Source organism: Neodiprion lecontei, chromosome 1 (genome assembly GCF_021901455.1).
Source record: "Neodiprion lecontei isolate iyNeoLeco1 chromosome 1, iyNeoLeco1.1, whole genome shotgun sequence".
Taxonomy (NCBI): domain Eukaryota; kingdom Metazoa; phylum Arthropoda; class Insecta; order Hymenoptera; family Diprionidae; genus Neodiprion; species Neodiprion lecontei.
The window spans coordinates 3,779,296-3,800,165 of NC_060260.1; the positions used below are offsets into that span (position 1 = coordinate 3,779,296).

Sequence of the window (20,870 nt, forward strand, 5' to 3'; positions counted from 1 at the left end):
CTTATTCTTGCAGAGCGTGAACTCTGGGAAACAGGGCGACAATACATGCCGCTGATTTCCACTTCGCTCGCGCGATCTGTCGATGCTTTGCATCGTGGACTCGCGTCTGCATCCTCCGATAACTCCGGAAACAGGGAATGTCTTGATTCGTCGTGAAATCTCGTCGTGCCGGAGGAATTCGAACCGTCCATGCACGCCGCTATCAGCCGCATTTTTTCCCTGATGTCAACCGGCGAGTCGGACACCAGACGTTCCGCCGGTATGTGAACGTCGGGATACTCGTAGGATCCCCAGGGTGTGGCGACCCTGATCACAGGCAGGGACTCCGACTTGTTCGCATCGCTCTCGACCTTTGGAGCCACGAAGTACTCCGTTCGCTTCAGGCTCATTTCGTCGACATCGACACTCGTGCTCGATGACACTTCTGACCCTTCATTCCGATGGCTCGGGTTGCGGGAACCCATCGACGGGGTCTGACGCTCCGGTAAATCGATCCTGGGCGAGTCAGAGGTGCCTGCAGTTCATCATTTATCTCATTCATCATCATGCGTTATTATAGGGACTCACAGTCAGACAAGGATACCGGATCAGTCGCGAGGATCGTGAATGGAGAACGCTAACCTACGATCGTGTTACTGGCAGCTGTGAGCTCATTTTGCGGGGCACTATCTTCATCGGGAAACAGGACGGCGTCTACCAACTGGGGGACGATGGTACCGCTGGTAGAACGAGCTAAGTTATTCGATGGTTTGCGGCAGTCTGCACCTGCCCGAGGACTGTGATGACCTTCGCTGGAGGTTTCATAATCGCCTTCCGAGTCCGTAGCAGCGATGACGAGTGGTGTAATTTGGCTCAAGGACACCGAGGTTAGGCCGGAGGAGGCGAGACTCTGACCAAACGGAGGATCGCGGAGAGAAATGGTAGTGTGGCGGGCGTTAAAACCGTCGCATTCTGTCATGACGACTTTCCAATTTGAGGGTACAGTCGACTTTGTTACACAGACGCACGGATTCGGGAGGGAGAAAAAAAGAGGAGAAAGAAAAATGTGAATAATTGCAAGAGAAAAAAAAAAAACAAGCAAGCGGAGCGGAACACGGGATCTCGCAGGATTTCGATTGTATGGCTCGCACCTCGATAATTCGTTATACGAAACCGAATCGCTGCCAACATCAGACCGCGATATGCAACCGAGACATTATCGTTGATAAGCGACGAACTGCAATGTCGTTCTGTTACAGGCTGAAGTTTTTATAACGTTATTGTAATAATGCGTCTATAGAAACTCGTTATTTTTCAACTTTAGAATTCTCTAAAATTTAGGAAACCATTAATGAAGCATGAACAAACTCAGATTTAGTAAATTCAACTTTTTAGTTATTCTAAAGTTTCAAAATAGTAATTTTTATTACAACGTTTCGATACGATAACGTTACTAACTTCAGCCTCGTCGTTCTGTCACATACGTACAATTCATGATTTTAAAAAATTTCCACGTCACTTTCGCCTGGCCTTTGTGCAGCAGGGATTATCGCCGCAACATGCACCACCCCTGGCGGAGAGATAATTCGGTGGGCCCCTGGAGGAGGGGTGCTTCTTTTTCCTGGCCTCGATGACGATGTTTGCGGGGAGCAGTATGTCCTCCCAGGGGATTTCGACGTCGTCTAAATCGCAGAGCTCCTCCTCCGGTATCGGGCGTATTTCAACCGGCCTTTCGAAGGCGAGATCCTCCCAGGGTATCTCCAGGGTCGAATCGCAGAGCGCACCGTCGGCCCGGAGTCGCGGCTGCGGGGCGACCGTGTCCATCACCAGGAGGTCGTTCCACGGGAGCTTCATCTTCCCGGTCGATTCCTTCGAATCGACTCCCTCGCTGTCCTCGCCGCCGATTTCCCGGAGCTGAGCTGCCTCCTCGACTGGCTCCTCCTTGACCGTGACGTTAGGCCTGATCCTCATGGCAACAGGTGGGAGAGCGATGTCTCGCCACGGCAGCTCGATCTTCGAGTCGCACGGTATCGACTTTTGCGAAAATTCCTTACGAAGGCAGTGCATATACGGCTCGTGCCATATCTCTTCGTCCGGATTGTGCACCAGCGTTTGCCGCTTTCTCTTGCTCGACGGCTTCGGCTTGTTACCTCCTGTGCCTTTCTTTCGTCTGCTGCAGAAGCACTCGCCCGCCTTACGCTGCTCCGCCATAAAACTCAATTTACACGCAGCAAAGAGCTCGGGGTTTGTTACTTTTCTTTCTTTTTTTTTCCCCACTTCTTTCTTTCTTTTTTGATATAACTTTTTTCGCCTCTCTTACTTCGGTTCAGCAAGTTAAATCGCGCATGCCTTATTGTACCGTTACCGTATTACGCTCGTCGCCTTTAGACTTGTTAATTTTTATATTTATTTATTTTTTTTCCTTCCTGTTAACGGTTTATGTAACCTCGCATCGTGGCACGCGTGACGTCTGTTCTTTGCGTTTTGTTTCATCATCGATTAATCCACTCCACATGGATACAGATGTAATATTATCCACTGCATACACATTACGCGTCGTTTTCCGCAATATACATTCGTAGAAATTCATATTACCGAAGAACGTTGTTCCGTATGATCGAATATTTTTATTAATAAATACCTAATGTTTTTCTTCTACGCTGCAGGAGGACTCGATAGTTTTAAACTGAATTTGACGAATTGTATGATACTTCGAATAAAAAAAAATGATTTAAGATGACGTACACACTTGTGAGTTACCTAATTTTAATCCCTCCGAAAAATATCGCATGTTACAGAAATAGAACGTAATTTAAATGCAGGTTGAAAAGACATTTCGAATAGTCGTCTAATAAAATGCTGTGTAGCCGAATCGCGCAAAAAGAAGAGAAGAGAGAAAAAAAAAAGATTTGACACGCCGAGAAAGGTGTGAAATACGCGGTTGCGCGTCACAAGGCTTCTTTGAAAATCTGTTTACGTCATGCTGGTTACGTGAAATGAGGATTTTATAAAAGTAGCCGCCATATTCGACGAGTGTCAATGCCGCGTCGGTATGGCGGGAAACCGAATGACCGGCTGCCGGTCGGGCGGCGCATAACGCGAAAGTCTCTACAATCCGCGTTCGCCGGTAGAAGGAAATCCGTGGAGTCTGGATCGAGTTGGAGATCAAGAAGTGAATAAAAACTGATCGAATCGATAGTGCCGTTGGATTTTAGTCGGCTAACGGATATTTTTGAAATTCCGATAATTTCTCCCCGCGTTGAACGATACCGGCGAGTCGGTGGAGGCCAGTAAAAGGTGGCATGCAGACAATAGCTTGAACGACGTAGTGAGACGACGTTTAGAAGGCAGCCATCTTGCAATCCCTAATCAAAGATCCTTGGCTAGCGGGTTTCGTTGTCTGGGTTTCAGCCAGTTTATATCAATACACAGTCCATCAAATGGCTTTAAAACGAATTAATAAGGTACGTCAACGATTCCTAGTGTTAATACTTCATAAAAAGTATCCGCGGACAGTGTGCTGTGCGTTAAATCAAATTGAACGCCCTTAACAATTTTGCAGTGAAGCAATGTGAGCCAGCATTGAAAATCATGTTGGCTTTTACCCCTTTTTTTCACCGTTCCGACTCTCCGTTACCCGATTGTGCTTTCGTTTATCGCCTGTCCCATCGCGTATTCAAATCACCGTATTCCCAACGTGTTGCTCGGTCAATTATTTTCATTGTGATTATTCCACAATGACAGTGAAAATACGATAAATCCTTGGTAGATGGCCGATAAATAGCCGGAAGTAACGTAAAACCCTGCGTTATATGTCTGTATATGCCTACACCTATATATCCATCCATATACATGTGCTTATATACACGGCTATAGATAACTCTGAAACTGGGAGAAAAAAAGAATATACCCCCATAAACGCCAATTCCATGACCTGCAAAGTTCGCGCAATAAACCAATCGCTGTCCGGATAAAACAAATTTACCAATATTTTATCATCGTTACTTTTCCTCCGACAAAATCTTTGCCATTTTGAATAAAGACTCGCTGGCGTTGTGTCATTTCTGTGGCTTAGAACCAGTTGGAACGTTATCGTGACGTCATTGATCTCTGGACCTGATTGTTATGGTCAACTCGTAGAATAACCAGAAAATGTTCTGGAACATTCTGAGTCATTGATATCGAGTGGCGTTGCGATTTAATCAAGCATAGATCTAGCTGCTAATTGATTTGGCAAATTCTACAAGTGCACTTAACTCTGTTTTTTAACATTTCAGGAACTCCAGGATCTGGGAAGGGATCCACCTGCACAATGCTCCGCTGGTCCAGTAGGAGACGATTGTAAGTTACAAACTGCACCACCTTATTTCCAATAAGTCGACATTGACTCCTTCATATTCATTTCGCTTCCTGCCTCGCCCAAAACATCTTCATCTTTCTTCCTCTGACTCAATTTTTCTGCACCTGAAATCTTAAAGTTTCAGGTGTTACAACTGCAGCTAGAGATTTCATTACTTGTCTGTGTGATTCAGAAATGTCACCCATTGTTCATATATTTCATATAATTTATCTTTGTTCGAATTTACAAGTTCAGAATCAACAGTTGCAGACTTGTACTTTTTGCCAAGTGTACCTCGATGTCTCTTTTCGACTGTCTTAAATTTAACTTCACGATTTGAAAAATGTTAGAGCTTCAAAAATTTGGCAATTTTATATATCTCACCATAGCAAAAGTTTTAAGTATTCTTTGTCTGACACTGGTCAGTCTTGAACACAAATTTCAGGCGATTAAGAATAAAGTATATGAATTGAACTGTGGATTGTAAGAAATGAGCTCTCAAATAATATAAGGAAAACTTTGTTAAGAGCTAGAGCGATTGTTTCAAAACTCATTACTGGGCAACACATTTCAATAACACACATAAATGCGTCTTTAATCATGTCGGTTAGATATAACTGACTGCTCGGTATATGCGCAAGTACTTATAAGCGTTACCTTTATTAGGATGAATGCTTCTTTGATGTATAAAAGCTCTGCCTTTACTACGGCAGATAACCTGGAATTTTAAATAAGAATTTTGCTAGCATTCATATAGAATCTATAAATAGTTCAGACCAATGTGGTAGTCGACACCCACTACTTACCAATACCTGCTCTTCAAACTATTTTTCTCTACATTTTTTTTAGTTTATATTGCAACAGGTTTTGGTATTGAATGCCAATTATAAAATAAACTTGATTCCCTTTCGACTGGTCGGCACGATGTTGACCAGATACTTAGTTTGAAAATCTTTACAGAAATGCTTATTTGCTTTCAACTTGCCTGAACGCAAAATATTTATCTGAACAACTAACGAACTTTGCCTATAAACTTGCATTTTAATTTTCAATTGAGATTGAAACCAAGTTCATTATCCGCACACCAATGAATCGGGTGCTTGAAACTATTTCAGCCGGCTTCAAAAGTCTTTCAGCAGCTTTCATGTCATGGTATTTTATTCTTGGGCCATGTGACTCATCCTCTTGGGTATCGTTAGTATGTGACTTGACAATAGGACAGAAAATTGCTGTTTTGCCAGACTACGACTAATCTATCTTTTTCTCCCTTCCCTCCTTTCCCTCTCCCTATCTTGGCGGAGACTTGAGAAAAGTTTTCCAACTCCCGAGAATGTTATTTGTATGAAATGAGAAGCATATATTAATTTCATAACAAACCGTCAACGTTGAAACTTGACACTTTGTCTTTCAATTTTCAAAATATGATAAAGTTATATCCATAAGACATCCGGATACAGGAACTTCCTTTCTCTAGCCATAGAGTTTCATATAATATTATCACACGCTTGTTCATGCAGGAAAATATTTTACTATTTACGTCTTAAGATTTGTATACATCGGTTCAGCTTAAAATGCATTAACGAAATGTTAATTACACTTACGTGAAAACTCGTTAGGAACTTGCTTCTTATTCCATGTATTATACTTCTTGGATATGACTGGCTGGCCAATTGATCTATGAACAAACATTTAGATATATAATTATCTTCTCATGTTACACATTTTCGCAACAATACAATTGTATGTCTTTCTTTCTTTAATTTCAGTATTCCACTGGCAGGCCACCATAATGGGACCAGTGAGTAATAAACAATATTCATCGTTTTATCCTCACACAACATCTAATCTGTGATTTCTTCATTTTTCGTCTCATGTTCTACATCGCATACCGCACATCTCTCAAAACGAGTTCAGCAAATTGTCATTTCAATATTATGTTCACAGTTTACATAATGTACCGTTAACTTATTATATATATATTTTAGTTATCAACAGTAGGTGGAAATTTAGTCGCATATAAAAAATGTCATGCATATATTTTCAGCCCGATAGTCCATACCAGGGAGGAGTATTTTTCTTAACAATTCACTTCCCAACAGACTATCCCTTCAAGCCTCCTAAGGTACGGTGACGTGTCAATTTTATCCAACTACCTTATGTGTTCTTATAACCAGTTCGATATTATTCAACGCATATGTCCTTTTCCTAGGTTGCTTTCACAACCAGAATCTATCACCCCAATATCAACAGTAACGGAAGTATCTGCTTGGATATACTAAGATCGCAGTGGTCGCCAGCACTTACTATTTCAAAGGGTACATTCGTTATAGTTTAATATATTAAATTTAACAATACCATATAAACACGAATAGTTTGCCTTGTCAATTATTTCAAATATATCTATAACATTCGTTCCTCGACCAGGCAGTTCAGATAATCACAATGTAATAGTAGCTGTATTAAATTTGCTTCTTTATCGGCACTGCTTGGTGTTAGAGATCAATTATAGATAATTATTTATGTTTTGCCACGTCCATTTCTATTGCACTTTTTGTGTCATTGCCAACTTCGTGCAACGTTTGAACTATTTATAGTGATCGAACTACGTATTTTGCCATTTTTAATTCTATGATGTATCTTCGATATCTCTGGCATCGTATCACGCGTGTCCATTTTCTGTTCAACACGGTTTGCGATTGCAGACTTCTCAACGATATATACTGTGGTGATTTTTATTTATTTATTCATTTATTTTTTCCTTTTCGGTTCCAATTGGCGGCAAAATTCTGCTAGCACAGTTGGTAATCTGTTGCAAATATCACGAGTGTATATTGTTAACAATATTGTTGCGATAACAACTCGGTTCAAACATTCTGCACGTACGACACGCGTTGCAAAAGAAATGGAAGGACGTATTTTGTGGTATTGAATAATTGATAGTGAAAGATGAAGGTGAAAAATGATGAATAATAATTATGATTAATCTGTATAATTGCAGTGTTGCTGTCAATATGTTCTCTATTGTGCGACCCAAATCCTGACGATCCACTGGTGCCAGAGATAGCAAGGATATACAAAACCGACAGGGAGAAGTATAACGAATTGGCACGCGAATGGACGCGCAAGTATGCCATGTGATGCGCCAATTCTCGTTTACCTTAACATCTAAACGCCACGTCTGTCAGCAAACAACCCCAGCCATCATTATGCCACTAACCGATCAACACCGATTCAACCTAGCAGCGGCCTGTCTCTTTTTATACGTTCGCACTGCCACCCAAGCTTGTAGAACACGTTCGGACCAGTCGTGACCAGTTGTGATCAATATGATCTGTTCTCCCTTCGCGTCCTGAGAATAGCCAGTGGGTTTTAAGACGATGCCGCGGCGACAGCAGCAGTTGAGACAATTAAGAATTTTTAATAGGTGGTCACACACTCACACTCACGCAAGATACACATTTTCACACAAATAAGCCAAAACACTACACGCACACGTACACACACAGACACACACACACACACGCAAAGATCCTCTCTCCCTGACCGAATATTATTGGAATAATTAAACACATGTGAAACAGGAAAGAAACAAGGAAGAGAAATAAATAAAGACAACATCAACAACAACAACATCAACAAAAACAACAACAACAACAACAAGTAATATCGATTAATAATATCTGCTTTGATTTTCGTAAATAAATTAAATTAAAATAACCAAATATAGGAAAGTAAAAGTAGGATTTATATTTGAACTTGAGATACTACTATTTCTAATAATTGTGCTTATATGATATTATGATATTGTACACCTACTTTCTTGGTAAAAGATGAAAAAACGAAAAGATATAGGCAACAAAATGAATAAACTACACAATATTTAAAGAAAGGAGAGAAACAAAACAAGCGATTTAACAAGTAATGAAAAAGCAAAAAAAAAAAAAAACCTCGACTGACAACCTGCTGATTGTTAGTTTTTCGACGTGTAACGGAAGCGACATTTGCCCGTCCTTTTAAATGTGCGGTGATTTCTACTTTTTTTTTTTTTTTTTTTTTTTTTCTCTTGTAAGACTGGGCTTCTATATATAAATACTACTGAAACTATACCTATAAATTTTGTTTCATTATTCAAATTCCTCCACCCGTTTAACGATGTTCCGATGATAAAAAATCATTCAACTGTATCCGTATCGAGTTATACATACATACATGCATACATTAGTAATACGTTCATTTACACTCAACTGCCATAAAGATAATAATAATAATGATAATAGTTAACGAGCGGTTTGCCTGCAGATGGCCAGTTGCAACGTCTGAAACTGTACGTCGGGTCCTCGCGAGAAGTCATACGCGGATTTTTCACGCGTGTCTGCCGCATTTCTTGCGATACAAAATTAAAAAATCATTCGGTACCAACACCCTGTGTCCCCGTCCCCCTCAAACCCCCCTATCATTAATGTAGACTCCTTGTGTTTTTCACCTTAAATAGCGTAGAGTAATTTTTCCGTTTAGCGTATGATCTTTCGTTTTACATGCAATTCATTTTTTTTTTCCTATTCTCATTTTTTTCTTATTTTTTAGACTTTGCTTGGAATGAGCAAACCTTTCATCCACAATATAATTGAAAAAAAAAAAAAAATGACGTTTAAAAAATCTAAAAAAAAAAGAAGTCGTAGTATACAATATTATATTATAATACACAGTATATGATTTGTAATTTGCCCATGTTTTTAAATAGCAATTAACAATGTATATGTATAGTGATGAGATATGTGTATCAATTTTAATTATTGTCACAGGTATTCGCAAAACTTTGTATTTTATAATTATATATATATATATATATATATTGTGGTTGTAAAGGATGATAAAAATGATGATTATGATTATAATGACAATGAGATGGTGATAATGATGAGGATGATGATGATGATGATTTAACATGAAAAAAGTAATCTCTTTGTTCGTTTCTCAACAATGAAAAATACATGTATCCAACGTTCTCGCGATCATACGGACTTGTAAGTGATAATAATTACTGGAAAAAATTTAAAAATATTCAAAAAAACACAAAAAAAATAAAATAAATAAATTTAAAAAAAGAATATGAAATAATGATAAATGGATATGCTCATCAAAATAGCGTTTATCATTTTAGAAAGACATACGTTGTACACTAAATAAGACTATTTAAAACCATGTAATAATCGTACACAATAGAATACCTTAGCGTCTTTAAACAGTGTTATTTCGATCCTCGCGTTCATGTCAAAGAACCTACTATACTTATATATGTTTTAAATATGGGCGTTGGGTTCAATTTTCACCTACCCCCGGCTTGGTAAAAATAATTGAATGTAAATTTGCGAATGGCTTGTTTTTTTTTTTTGTTCTGTTTCAAATAATAGACTTCCGATGAAAACAGGTGATATTTGCATATATACATATATAACTGCGTCGCGACTCGCGTGTATAATTGAATGTATTTTACGTTTAAAGCTAGGATTTATAAATCGAAAGTTGACTCGAGTTGGTGCGAAGAGATAAAAGGCAGGTTTCTTGTTGTTGCCCTACATGGTTTTTCTTTTTTCATAACTGTGAGGTTAATAAATTTAAAAGGAAAGAAAAATATGGAAAAGTAATGGAAAATTCATTTGAACGAAGAATTAATATTATTACTATTCAAATTAAACGATGCAAGATAATGCCTACTTTGTATGTAAAAGCGGATAGTAAGTTCATTGGGATTTCGATCTTTTCTCTGATCGAACGATGATATTAACATACATATTACGTATAGTTAACTGTAATTTAATTCTTTTTTCTGTATTTTTTTCCTCCCCTACCCCCTTTTGAATCAAACGCGGCAACGTATAGGTATTTAAAAAAAAAACTTTCTCCTCCATTGATAATTGTTCGTTCTGTAATGAAGATGAGAAACAAAAAAAAAAAACAAAAAAAAAAAAAAACGAAGAGAAAAAAGTGAAAAAAAAGTGAAAAATAACAATGATGAGAAGAAGTAATAGAAAGGTTAAAAAGAAAAACAAGGAGAAAAAAAAAAAACTTTGAAATAAAATAAAATAGAAAGGAAGGAAAAATATTCATGTGTAATTATTATGTTAATAACGCAATAACGAACATTTTTAATAACTTATCCTGTGTAAATTTTAAACGTTGGCACTTTATGGAATAAAGTTTGCATAACGATTACTATAGTGCGTACCGATTATTTACATGCTCACAATATCAGATCTCCATTATCCTATTACTATATTTTGGTTACTATTGTATTTAACTTTGGTTACTGTTCAATAGATGATAAATATTTCTTACCTACTACATTACCAGGGTAGAGACACCACTGGATGAAAAGTTTAGTAAACGAATTCTGAACTGGTGGCTCTACTCTAGTTATAAAATTGAAATCGATAAGAAGGTTTTACGAATTAGACGATATAAAAATATATACAATACCTACGTATACCTCGTTTACTTGTAATTTCTCATCGTATCCGATATCATTCTCCAACCAATGTAACATACATAATGTAACACTATACATATACACGATTCATATCTCATGGTTATTATACTGGAAAGGAAATAGTTTTGTTTAATTGAATAAAATGCGCAAAAAAAAAAAAAACCGAAACGCTTATGGAACATTTCGCCTCACGCAGGACAGAACATATTAAAATTATATGCACATAATAAAAAAAAAAGAAACGCAAAAACTCCTCAGTTATTCAGAAACAACAAACTGTAAAAGACAGAAATTTTATTCTTCCAACCATACTAAAAAAAAAAAGTTCAAAAATGTTGGTTCAAAAAACTTGGATAAAAAATTGAGACATAGTGAAAATTCGATGATAATTTTAAACCCATTTAACGACGGATTGCGAAACTGCCTCCCGCCACGGGAAATTTGCGAACCTGCTACAAGGATCGAGGCGGTGATTGCGCTTGCGAAAAAGGAGGGACCGCGGGAAAATCGAAATTGCGGAATCCGGATGGCCTCGTCTAGGAGTCGGGGAGGCGGTCTGGCGCAGTGCGGCTCTTTGCACTCCCTACCACGCGTTCGCCGATTCAATGAACGCCGTACACCGAAGTCCACACAAAACGGATTCCGAGGGAGTGTTCCGGTCAACTCAGTCCTTTCCGTTCCTCCAAGAGAGTCGGTGGCGGCTGTCGCTGGATCGACGTCGTTTAGTTCTGACATGCAACAACTGCAGCCGTTTCTCTATTAGCCGAAACAATTCGCGAATATAGTAAACGTCGTTTAATCTTCGCGCCGCTGATCAAGGTACGTGCGATTATTATTCCTCAAATTCAAAATCAAATCGTGAACGGTGCGGACAATTTCTCGTTTCATTCTGCTCATGTTTCTTATTTTAATCGCACTTTTTTCTCATTACGCTAATCGACCGTAATATTTCCTACATTATATTCGTACTATCGTATACTCGTCTCTGAACGATGCTAAATCTGATTAACGAGTGTGTCGCGATGTTCTGGGAGAGTGGAAAGTTTCGACCTTGTCCATCTTCGGTTAATTGAGACTAGAGTAAGTGGATATAATATACGTATATACTCCTCGCGTCGATATGTTCTTGGTATTATCCGCAATGTCCATTTTCGTTGCTGATAACAATCAGGTAGGATAAGGAAATTTTTATACAGGCATGTAATTCGAAAAAGAGCAAACTGTGCTCTACCGAAAGAGGATAAAAAAACCGTGCATCTGTCACATCCCGTGTACCCAATTTGTTATTTTAATTTTCTCTTCGAATTCTCCGCTACGTACAATAATTGGAGCGCGTCGCGATATCCCGCTTCCTTTTTTTATTGTACTTTCAACAACGTACGTTCGATATAATACACGTATGTGCCTACCTGACAATTATCGTATTTTCTAAATTAGTAAGTAGGAGAAACGTCGTTGCGCTGCAGTTCGAACAACGAATGAAAAATTATTTATTTCTTTTGTAAAAATTAAATTTCAGACGACAGCATATAATCTAGATTCCCGAGTTTTGTGATACAAATTCCAAACTAATTGCATTCAGGAAACGCGGATCGTATAAAAGCGATTACCCTGTATTTTGTAACACACTCGCCAACGTGATAATTTTCCTTCGATGCGTGCAGCGAGTGCAGTTACGTCGATATTGTCCACTTGACAGCATCTGCATTATGCCCCCGCAGTGTCGTCGACGGTAGGTTCATCATTGAGCCTGAATAACGGCAGCTTGAATAATAAAATCGTCTAGTCAAGCCGCCGCACATTACGAATGCGGTACACGAAGTATAAGTATGAGAATTTCTTAAATCCAAATGAACTTTTGCGGTCCGCGCTATGCCGAGTGTCTTGGTTCGACTATACCGTGCATGTTACAGCTCAACTTTCACGCTGAAAAGAATAAGAAAAAGTATACAAACAGCTAGCGAACCCATTACGCTGTAGAGACACGAAAGATGCCCGGAATATACGCGGTCAATGATCGCTTGAACGCTCTTTCGCGGTTTCTTTATCCTAAAAGCATAAAAAACCAATTACCGGATTTCAAAAGTGAACGGCGTGAAGAATATTCAAGTAATAATCTGACTGATCTAGTTTACATGAAATTGTTGCAGTCAAAGTATTCGAGTGACATGTAAATTCAATTCAATCCTCGTGGAATTTCGCCAGCTCTTTAACGACGAATAAAAGGAATAAAATATGCACGTACATATTGATCAAGGTTTGCGACAAATTGTGATAAATTGCTGTATCGAACTGCGATATATTTACATCTGTACCAAATGTACCTAGCCATTCGTTGTCTAGCAATGCACGCGATTGATTCACGGTGAAGCTTCCAGCCGACTTTCTCGCCGATTAGAAGCGAGAGATTGCCTGGAAGCCAAAGAGCGGTGAGAGTAAACCTGGAGGTAGTCAGGCCATTGAGTGGTCCTCGTCTTCCTTCTTGACCATGCCGGATCGGATCCCCTTCTCTCCAAAAGTCTTGCGGATATTCTTTCCGTTGTCGATCTTGGCTCGTCGACTAATATGTAGGCCAGTTCGGATGGTCCCGTGTTCGGAGAATTGACTAGCGAGTTTTAAGAACCGCTCTTTACAACTCGGGGAAGTGGTTTTGTAAAATATTTTCTCTTTGCGTACCGCATAAAAAAAAAAAAAAAACGGGAAAAGCGTTATGTCAACCTGTATTGGGAAATTGTCCAGTTCGCAGCTATGCGTATTTATCATTGAGGCATTATCTATCAGCTTGCCATTCGTCAAACAGGGCAAAGGTCGAAAAATTTGCAAGTTTTAAAGGGAATCGTAATCTCTCAAGTTGTTGATTTCATTCTCACGATCACAACGACGGAACAAACGTCGAGTGTAATCAAGTGCGTACTGCGAATTATTGCCCTGACACTTCAACAAGTATCGACGCCTTGAAAATATCTTAATTATCAAAACACCGTCCGACAGAGGGGATTTTATCTTGTGATTAGATCTTGCGCAGTCACGTTTCTGCTCTGTATTAATTATCGCGGATCGTTGTAATAAAACAACAATAACATTGCTCAATATAGTAATTACCTTTACTATCAAACAATTTTTACCGTGAAAATTGCTGCGATCGAAAAACCCTACGAAAATTAAAATTCGACGTCCCTTTCGAAAATCTGGAAATACCTCGTACCCTTGATTCGCTAATCGTTCGAACTTCGTTTCACTCCCAATTTTCACAGGGTCGTTCCAATGATGAAATTACTGGCAGGGGTAGAAGAATGCGACAAGCAAGGAACGGCGACTGGAAACGGCCACGTGGCGGGTACCACGAGGGAAAGACAGGGTGTCAAGGCAGCCCAGGAAGACGGAAAGCCCCTGGTAGCTGAGGTCGGTACATTTTGTTTGTTTATTCACGAAGTAAGTTTGTTTCATCGACTCAATGACGTAAATGTTGTGACCTTGTTTTGACCGTGGATGTCCTAATTATCACGCGAATATCGGATGGCGATTTGTACTCGGCTATTAGCTTGAATTAATTAACGGTTAGAAGTTTAGACGTCAATGATTTTCTGTTTACGATTATATTACCATTTACTTGATCGCCGTCGATTTTCAGGAGGTTCGAATTATCTATCGCGCGTAACCTTGATCCGATCGTACGTTACAATCGGAATAAAAATCAGGGACAAGATTGACGTTAGTTATTCCGACACCCGGGGCGATCGTTTGGGTTATCGAACTTGTGCGACTATAATAGAGAACAAGGTGGACGAACGTTTGACGTTGTTTCGTATGAATTTAAGTCCATGTGTATATGTATAGAAGGGAACGGAATACGCCAGTGCAATACTCTGTGCAAACATTTTTAGCGATGGCCATTGAGCTAAAAATAATCAATGCATCGATCAATCCGGTCCAAAAAAATAATCGAGTATGACTCGATTGAATCGATAAGAATTGATCGATTAATCGAGTTCGAAAAATAATCGATTATACTCGAATAATCGGGAAAAGATAATCGATTATTTTTTGTGATTCTTACTCGATAGATACATGTCGTAATACGTAAGGTAGACGTAAAATGCGTCGACTAATTCGCAAACTGATTGGCACAACATTATGCGTATTGACATTCTTGTGCTGATTATTTTGAAAACATTCGTTCAACGTTTCACCGTAATAAGTTCCTTTCACAACGCGACACTAACACACAAACACGCAAGCATCACGACGCTGATATTGCATTTGCTCGAAGGTCAATTCAAATCGAATAAACCAGCTAAAAAGAAATTGGCGTGCCACGTTATTCGATTAAAGACGCGTGCTTTCGCCTCGTTACAAGCAACCACACATCTTTTCCTCTTCCTCTTTTGGTATTTTTATTGTTTTATTTTTTCGTTTCTCGATCCCATTTCTTCTTTATTTTCCTCCACGTAACGCTTGAAACTCGAGGCGAATGCTTTCCTTATCGCTTAAAGCTAGAGCCTCGGGTGCCAACTGCATCAATTCTCTTGAAGCGTTTATTAAACTGGTTTCGATCGTACCGAAGCATTCGTTGTTTGCGAAATCGTAGTGAGGGCGAAAGAATTTTTTTACGACAATAACTATCTTCGGTTATAAAAATTTGACGGCTGCAAGCCTACGGAGAGTCACCGTATATAATATGAGTTGGCAGACGATTTTTTTCAATCTTACGATTGTGCGATGAGAAATTCTCTTCAGAGAAACGTAGCACATCCCGTCGGTTTTCAAGAAAGCGTGGAATGAAATACGGACGTAATTATACAACTGCTCTCGATTGTTGTCATCGAGTTATACGTCATCGCGATTACTAAGTCAAAGTCAAATCGAAGCAGAAATTTGAATTATTACCTCAAGTATTCACCGGTTCCGAATCATCTGTCACATTACACAGCCTGCAGCTGATCATTCGTTACATTGTAGAAACCGAGAAGCTGGTCCCGTTGTGACCTACTAGCCGCTCTTTCTCCTTTCGTATCCTCCTCTCCTTTTTGCCGAAGCAGCATGTTTCTCGTGACTCTCTCCTGTAGTTTGAATCCTTCACTGCTTCACCATAAACAATCGTTATAAACTTCGTGAATCCATCGCCGCTTTTACTCTGCGTAAAAATGTTGCACCATGTGAAAAATAGATTTACCACACAAATGGCTGTCGCAATACTCTATTCGCATCGTATCCGCTGTAAGTCAAAGGTCGCGAGATTGTCCCATCAGGTGGACGTTTGCGCTGTTATAATTTAAACCGCACGTTGATTTTGCAAAAACGCGAATTTTAAGGCACCAGGATGGATTGATTGGTAGGTACGTATCATCTTCAGCGAAAAGAGATGAGACACGCGATGGCAGTTTTGTTTCGTTTCTTACCCGATGCCCCGGGGCTCCAGCGGACGTAGAATCGTGTCGAAAGTACCTAGGCGCAAAATCATGTTGAAGTAAAAATTTGCTTCGAAGGGGTTCGTCGCCGTGGCTCTTTATGGCCTACTTATAACGACGGCGGCGCGGAGAAATCCGATGTATTAAGCGTGTCCGGTGCGTCGACTTCTCGACCTTGATGATGTATTATCATTCAACGTGGAAGCATTCTCGAACAATTCGAGATTTGATTTATCTTTCTGCTCGAGTCTCGTGCGAAAATCGCCTTGTCCTTAATAATGAAGAAAAGGAAAAAGAGCGCGGAAAGAGAGTGAGATTGACCAAAACCAATTACAAAGTGGTACAACCGCCTAGACTTTACGTACGTACGGCGATTCGAAAGTTGACTATCCTTAAATTCCGCTGTAAACCTAACTTTGTAACTCCATACGAGTCGGATGGGCAGAACTCAGTTTTTTGCTTTGCATAAAAAAGTTCGCGTAGTATGTTATCCACTGCAGAAATACGGCTAAGGCCATTAAATTCCTGCAACACTTAATTCGATATTGCATATTTATTGCTAGTACACACCGACCTTCGGTGTTTAGCGTTCCTCAAATATTTTGCAACTTATCTTCGACTGTTGGGCTAAAGAAAGTCGGTACACACGCTTCTCTCCCGCCCGGTCAACACGGGCGGAATAAAATTCTGTAGTAAATTATTCTTACAATAAATAAGAATGAATAACGCGAGAAAATTTATTGGATAATCAATTCGGAGGTTATTATATCCGAAAGGGACTTGCGTCATCGTTTGAGCTCGAATGAAATTTTCACGTAATGGTGAAAATTATATTCATATTGGGTACTTAACATGCGCGCTATCGGAGCTCACGACTTTCCGTAATCACTTGCATAATAAACTACGCCGACTTGAACGACAGGAAGAGAAGGTGAACAATTGTATACGGCTGATTGAAAATTTATATGCTCAACGTGAATGATGCATGAACGGGTCTCTCAACGCGTTCGGATATTACCCATTCAGGAAACACGATAGCTCAGTCAATCTCGACTTTTTCGTTCAACGGTTATCGGACATGAGAATTTCGGCGGTTGAATGTCAGTTTGAAATTCAGCAGATCCGGTAGTTAGACAAGCGTTGTTTTGATCGCTTGTAAATTTGCATGAAAAAAAAAGAAAACACTGATCGTTAATCTGTTGTTCAATAGTTGACCAAAGAGAACGATAACCCGGCAAGTTCCGCGATCAAGGAAACGTCAGCCTTCGAGGATGAGGAAAGAATGCGAAGGATACTGCCGTTCGCAGAGGCACCTGAATACCTCCAGTTCAATCCGTACATCTTGCACGGTTACCGAGGATACTTGACCACCAAATTGTGCCTTGAAAGGTCAGTCAGTCTACCGAGAAAGCTGATCGCGGTCTTTGAAACTCCTTGAACTTGCCTCAAACGATTATGTAAAACAAGCCGGTCAAACACTTTGCCTTCGACTTGATTCGCGTCGATTATAAACGAACCTGTTTTTCTCTCTTCCAAATTTCCTCGCAGTATATTTTGGTGGACAAACGAGACGATAAACATATGGAGCCACATATTCGGCTGGATGCTGTTCCTCGGATTAACGCTCTACGATCTCTGTTTGCTCAACATACACGCGCCGTTCGGTGACAAGGTGATCGTCGCTCTCCTGCTCATATGCTTTCAGGTAATGACAACAAATCGCGTCTATTTAACACCAATCGGTACTTTGGCTAGTCCGGACCATATCAAAAAACTGATCGTCGCGTGGAATAATCAGTCGCTAAAAATCGCACCTGTTTCCAGGCATGCATGATCCTGTCTTCCATGTACCACACATTTTCCTGCCGGAGCGAGAAGGATTACTGGTGTTTCCTGTCCTTCGACCTCTTCGGCATCGCCCTCAGTCTGCTGGCGATCTACATGTCGGGAGTTTACTACGCCTTCTGGTGCCACAAGGTGAGTGAGCCGTCACCGTAAAGAGCGAGACCAAGAACACGTCCGAGTCTATCCCCCTACGTCTCGATATGTCCAGGAACTTCAGGAGTTCTACCTGATTACCGTACTGCTGATATTCGTCGTGGCGATGCTACTGCAAGTACCGAAGTTCAACGTGAACGGGAACGTCAAATTGCTGGTATTCGTCGCGTGGGCGGCATACGGTGTCCTGCCAACCCTTCACTGGAGCATCGCCATGGGGGGGATGGAGAACCCAATGGTGGCAATGCTGCTGCCCAGGGTCCTCGGCATGTACGTTATAAGCGGGGGTGCCTTCCTCATATACATGAGCCGTGTACCGGAGCGTTTTTTCCCCGGTAAGTGGGTGTGAATGGTGAGTTATCAAGTTCGAAAATCGCCGGTATACCAACCTCGGCTCGCCTTCCAGGATCCGTCGACTACATCGGCTCGTCCCATCAGTGGTGGCACGCCCTCGTCGTCGCGGCTCTCTACTACTGGCACAACACCGGAATGCTCTACGTCGAGTACAGACTGAACCACGGATGTCCAAATAACATGCGACTCTGACACGGGGATTCGGCTACTTCGAACTCGGGTTTGTTCCGCATTCTTCATGCTCTGCATCCTGCATTTTTCCGCTATTCGAACCTTGATCGTAATATCCTTCCTCTTGCTGATCCAGGACCGTATTTTTCGATGGAGTGTGCCTGCGCCATGGAGCTCAAGACATGGCGGTCGGGTTGGTACAAGAAGGGAATCCCTTTCTATGCTAGAGAAGCTTTGGAAAGTTGCATCTTGGAGGATCCGATATCCTCCTACATCGCTCTACGCGGTGGGACTTGACGTGGTGGACGTTTGTGGAGATTGACAGTTCCGCAATGCCGGTTCGCGTCTTGTGACGAACATCGCTCAGCTCAAGGTTGCAGGATCGCACTGCATTCGCGCCGTCGGAGTGAGATAGCCGTTTGTTTTTACGTAAAAAGAGAACCTTTACGCAATCGGCCGAGTCAGTTCATTGTTGAAACGGAACAAATACGGAGGGAAATGAACGAAACGGGAATCGAGATATCGAGTCAATTCAAAGAAATTTAGGGTCAATGCGAATATTGTGTTCATTTTCATTTTTCACCGAGTTAAAAAAGAAAAACACGCTTAATAAATCTGAAATAGTAAATTGACGTGAAGGGTTTAGGACATTTCAATACAGCTATGGTATACTTTTATGGAACTGTGTGCGACTCGTTGTTGGTATTGAAGAAAAAATTAAAACAAAAATATATACCACATTGATTGCGAGTCGCGCTATTGCTCCATTTTTTTGTTCCGATGAGCTGTTCTCATGCGTTTGAATACTTACATTACACAAACATATTATCTATACGTGATTCAGTGATAATAATTCGTAAGATTTTTATACTATATTATAGTAGCTTGTAGGTATACGTGAAATAATTTTCTTGTCAAGTTGTTGTTTTGTAATTTTAGTTAAATAATTGATAACGGTTGCACCAGGGAATTATTTACACTTATTGTAAGTGTCCCTGATGTGGCGAATCCTTAGTGCCTTGGTGCCACGGCAATCAAATGTTTTCCTGCCGTTTCAGCAGTATTCAAAATACACGCGAGGCAAGAAATCCGTAGAAATGTATCGAGGTTGGATGAATTTTTCCTAGGATATAAAATTTTCATGTACCTAATCGAACACACTTGCTTAAACACTTCGTTTGCTGAGTATAAAAGTGTGCAAGTGAATAAGTCAGTTTCTAAGTGTATAATTTAGTATACTCGAAGGGTGCGTTTCATCATGCCAAACCTTTGAGAAGCATCAATCATACACACACAGCATATTGCACTATACGGTACACACCCTATGCTAATGAATTAATTGTTGTTAACCCTGTTATAAATTATTGAACAATATATTTATGGTAGCACGAATCTGCGTTGCTAATTTTTCCATGTGTGACCAGCTGTTCCCTTGTCTGTTAAGAACCCGCCTTCTCGTATTGATCAGAGCCTGATCTACCTGCAAAAACCTTTCGAATCATTAAAATATGCGTGAAAGCACGTTTGCCATCAACATTCGATGGTTGCTCAAAGGCAGCGTAAAATCTTTGATATTTTATGGCTTTATGGCAAGCAGTTAGGCAGATTTTCAGGTTGAGCAAAAACTGTGGCGACATAGGACGTCGTTGGGACACATCGGACTTTGAAACCATCGATGCCAACGTCTTTTCTTTCACATTTCTTTAAATTACCCCCTCAAGGACGATTAAAACCCATTAGAGTCTAGTAAAGTAAATTCGACAGTTATACTCCTATCACGTAAATCGAAAAAGTTGCCACCGAATTTTTCTCAGTTCTTACTTGGCGATGGTAAGGTTGGTATTCTCACTAGTCACCGACTGACGAGCGTCGTCCTCGTTACTTGCCTTCGATCTTCGGTCGCTTTAAAAAACCGATCAATGGTATTGGTATGATTTTCAAAATAGAAGACGTCAGGCTTCATTTCTGTACCACGATCAGCAATGCGTACGGTGATCTGAAAAAAGAATGATCAATAAGTAAAAGATTTACAAGACAGATCGCGTGGAAAGTGATGCTCGAATGGTAAGCGAGGTTTTGTGGCACTCTGCATTTGTCCCACCAACTTTCTACACCCAATCACATCTTCAGCCTC

General features: G+C 40.2%; 3 protein-coding genes across 3 annotated transcripts; 2 read left to right on the plus strand and 1 right to left on the minus strand.

Annotated features, from left to right (window-relative positions):
• Positions 1-1,066: 1,066 nt before the first annotated feature.
• Positions 1,067-2,424, minus strand: LOC107218795. The gene has a single exon (XM_015656808.2). The coding sequence runs from the start codon at positions 2,188-2,190 to the stop codon at positions 1,495-1,497; it is 696 nt and encodes a 231-aa protein (XP_015512294.1). The 5' UTR covers positions 2,191-2,424; the 3' UTR covers positions 1,067-1,494.
• A 685-nt stretch (positions 2,425-3,109) lies between these two features.
• On the plus strand, positions 3,110-8,149 carry LOC107218806 (ubiquitin-conjugating enzyme E2-17 kDa). The gene is made up of 6 exons (XM_015656823.2): positions 3,110-3,443; positions 4,257-4,320; positions 6,085-6,116; positions 6,363-6,440; positions 6,528-6,633; positions 7,317-8,149. The coding sequence occupies exons 1-6, from the start codon at positions 3,420-3,422 to the stop codon at positions 7,454-7,456; spliced, it is 444 nt and encodes a 147-aa protein (XP_015512309.1). The 5' UTR covers positions 3,110-3,419; the 3' UTR covers positions 7,457-8,149.
• Positions 8,150-13,039: 4,890 nt separating this feature from the next.
• On the plus strand, positions 13,040-20,128 carry LOC107218805 (progestin and adipoQ receptor family member 3). The gene is made up of 9 exons (XM_046744190.1): positions 13,040-13,062; positions 13,149-13,234; positions 14,060-14,207; positions 17,424-17,602; positions 17,762-17,918; positions 18,038-18,190; positions 18,267-18,546; positions 18,618-18,785; positions 18,873-20,128. Exons 3-8 carry the CDS (start codon positions 14,070-14,072, stop codon positions 18,755-18,757), a joined length of 1,047 nt encoding a protein of 348 aa, XP_046600146.1. The 5' UTR covers positions 13,040-13,062; positions 13,149-13,234; positions 14,060-14,069; the 3' UTR covers positions 18,758-18,785; positions 18,873-20,128.
• The last annotated feature ends 742 nt before the right edge of the window (positions 20,129-20,870 follow it).

Bases quoted from the DNA above. Each gene is read 5' to 3' on its own strand.
- LOC107218795 (XM_015656808.2), bottom strand. From the start codon at position 2,190: ATGGCGGAGCAGCGTAAGGCGGGCGAGTGCTTCTGCAGCAGACGAAAG.
- LOC107218806 (XM_015656823.2), top strand. From the start codon at position 3,420: ATGGCTTTAAAACGAATTAATAAG. The intron at 3,444-4,256 runs GTACGTCAACGA...TTAACATTTCAG, and splicing joins CTTTAAAACGAATTAATAAG to GAACTCCAGGATCTGGGAAG. The intron at 6,634-7,316 runs GTACATTCGTTA...GTATAATTGCAG, and splicing joins AGCACTTACTATTTCAAAGG to TGTTGCTGTCAATATGTTCT.
- LOC107218805 (XM_046744190.1), top strand. From the start codon at position 14,070: ATGATGAAATTACTGGCAGGGGTAGAAGAATGCGACAAGCAAGGAACG. The intron at 14,208-17,423 runs GTCGGTACATTT...GTTGTTCAATAG, and splicing joins GAAAGCCCCTGGTAGCTGAG to TTGACCAAAGAGAACGATAA. The intron at 18,547-18,617 runs GTAAGTGGGTGT...CTCGCCTTCCAG, and splicing joins ACCGGAGCGTTTTTTCCCCG to GATCCGTCGACTACATCGGC.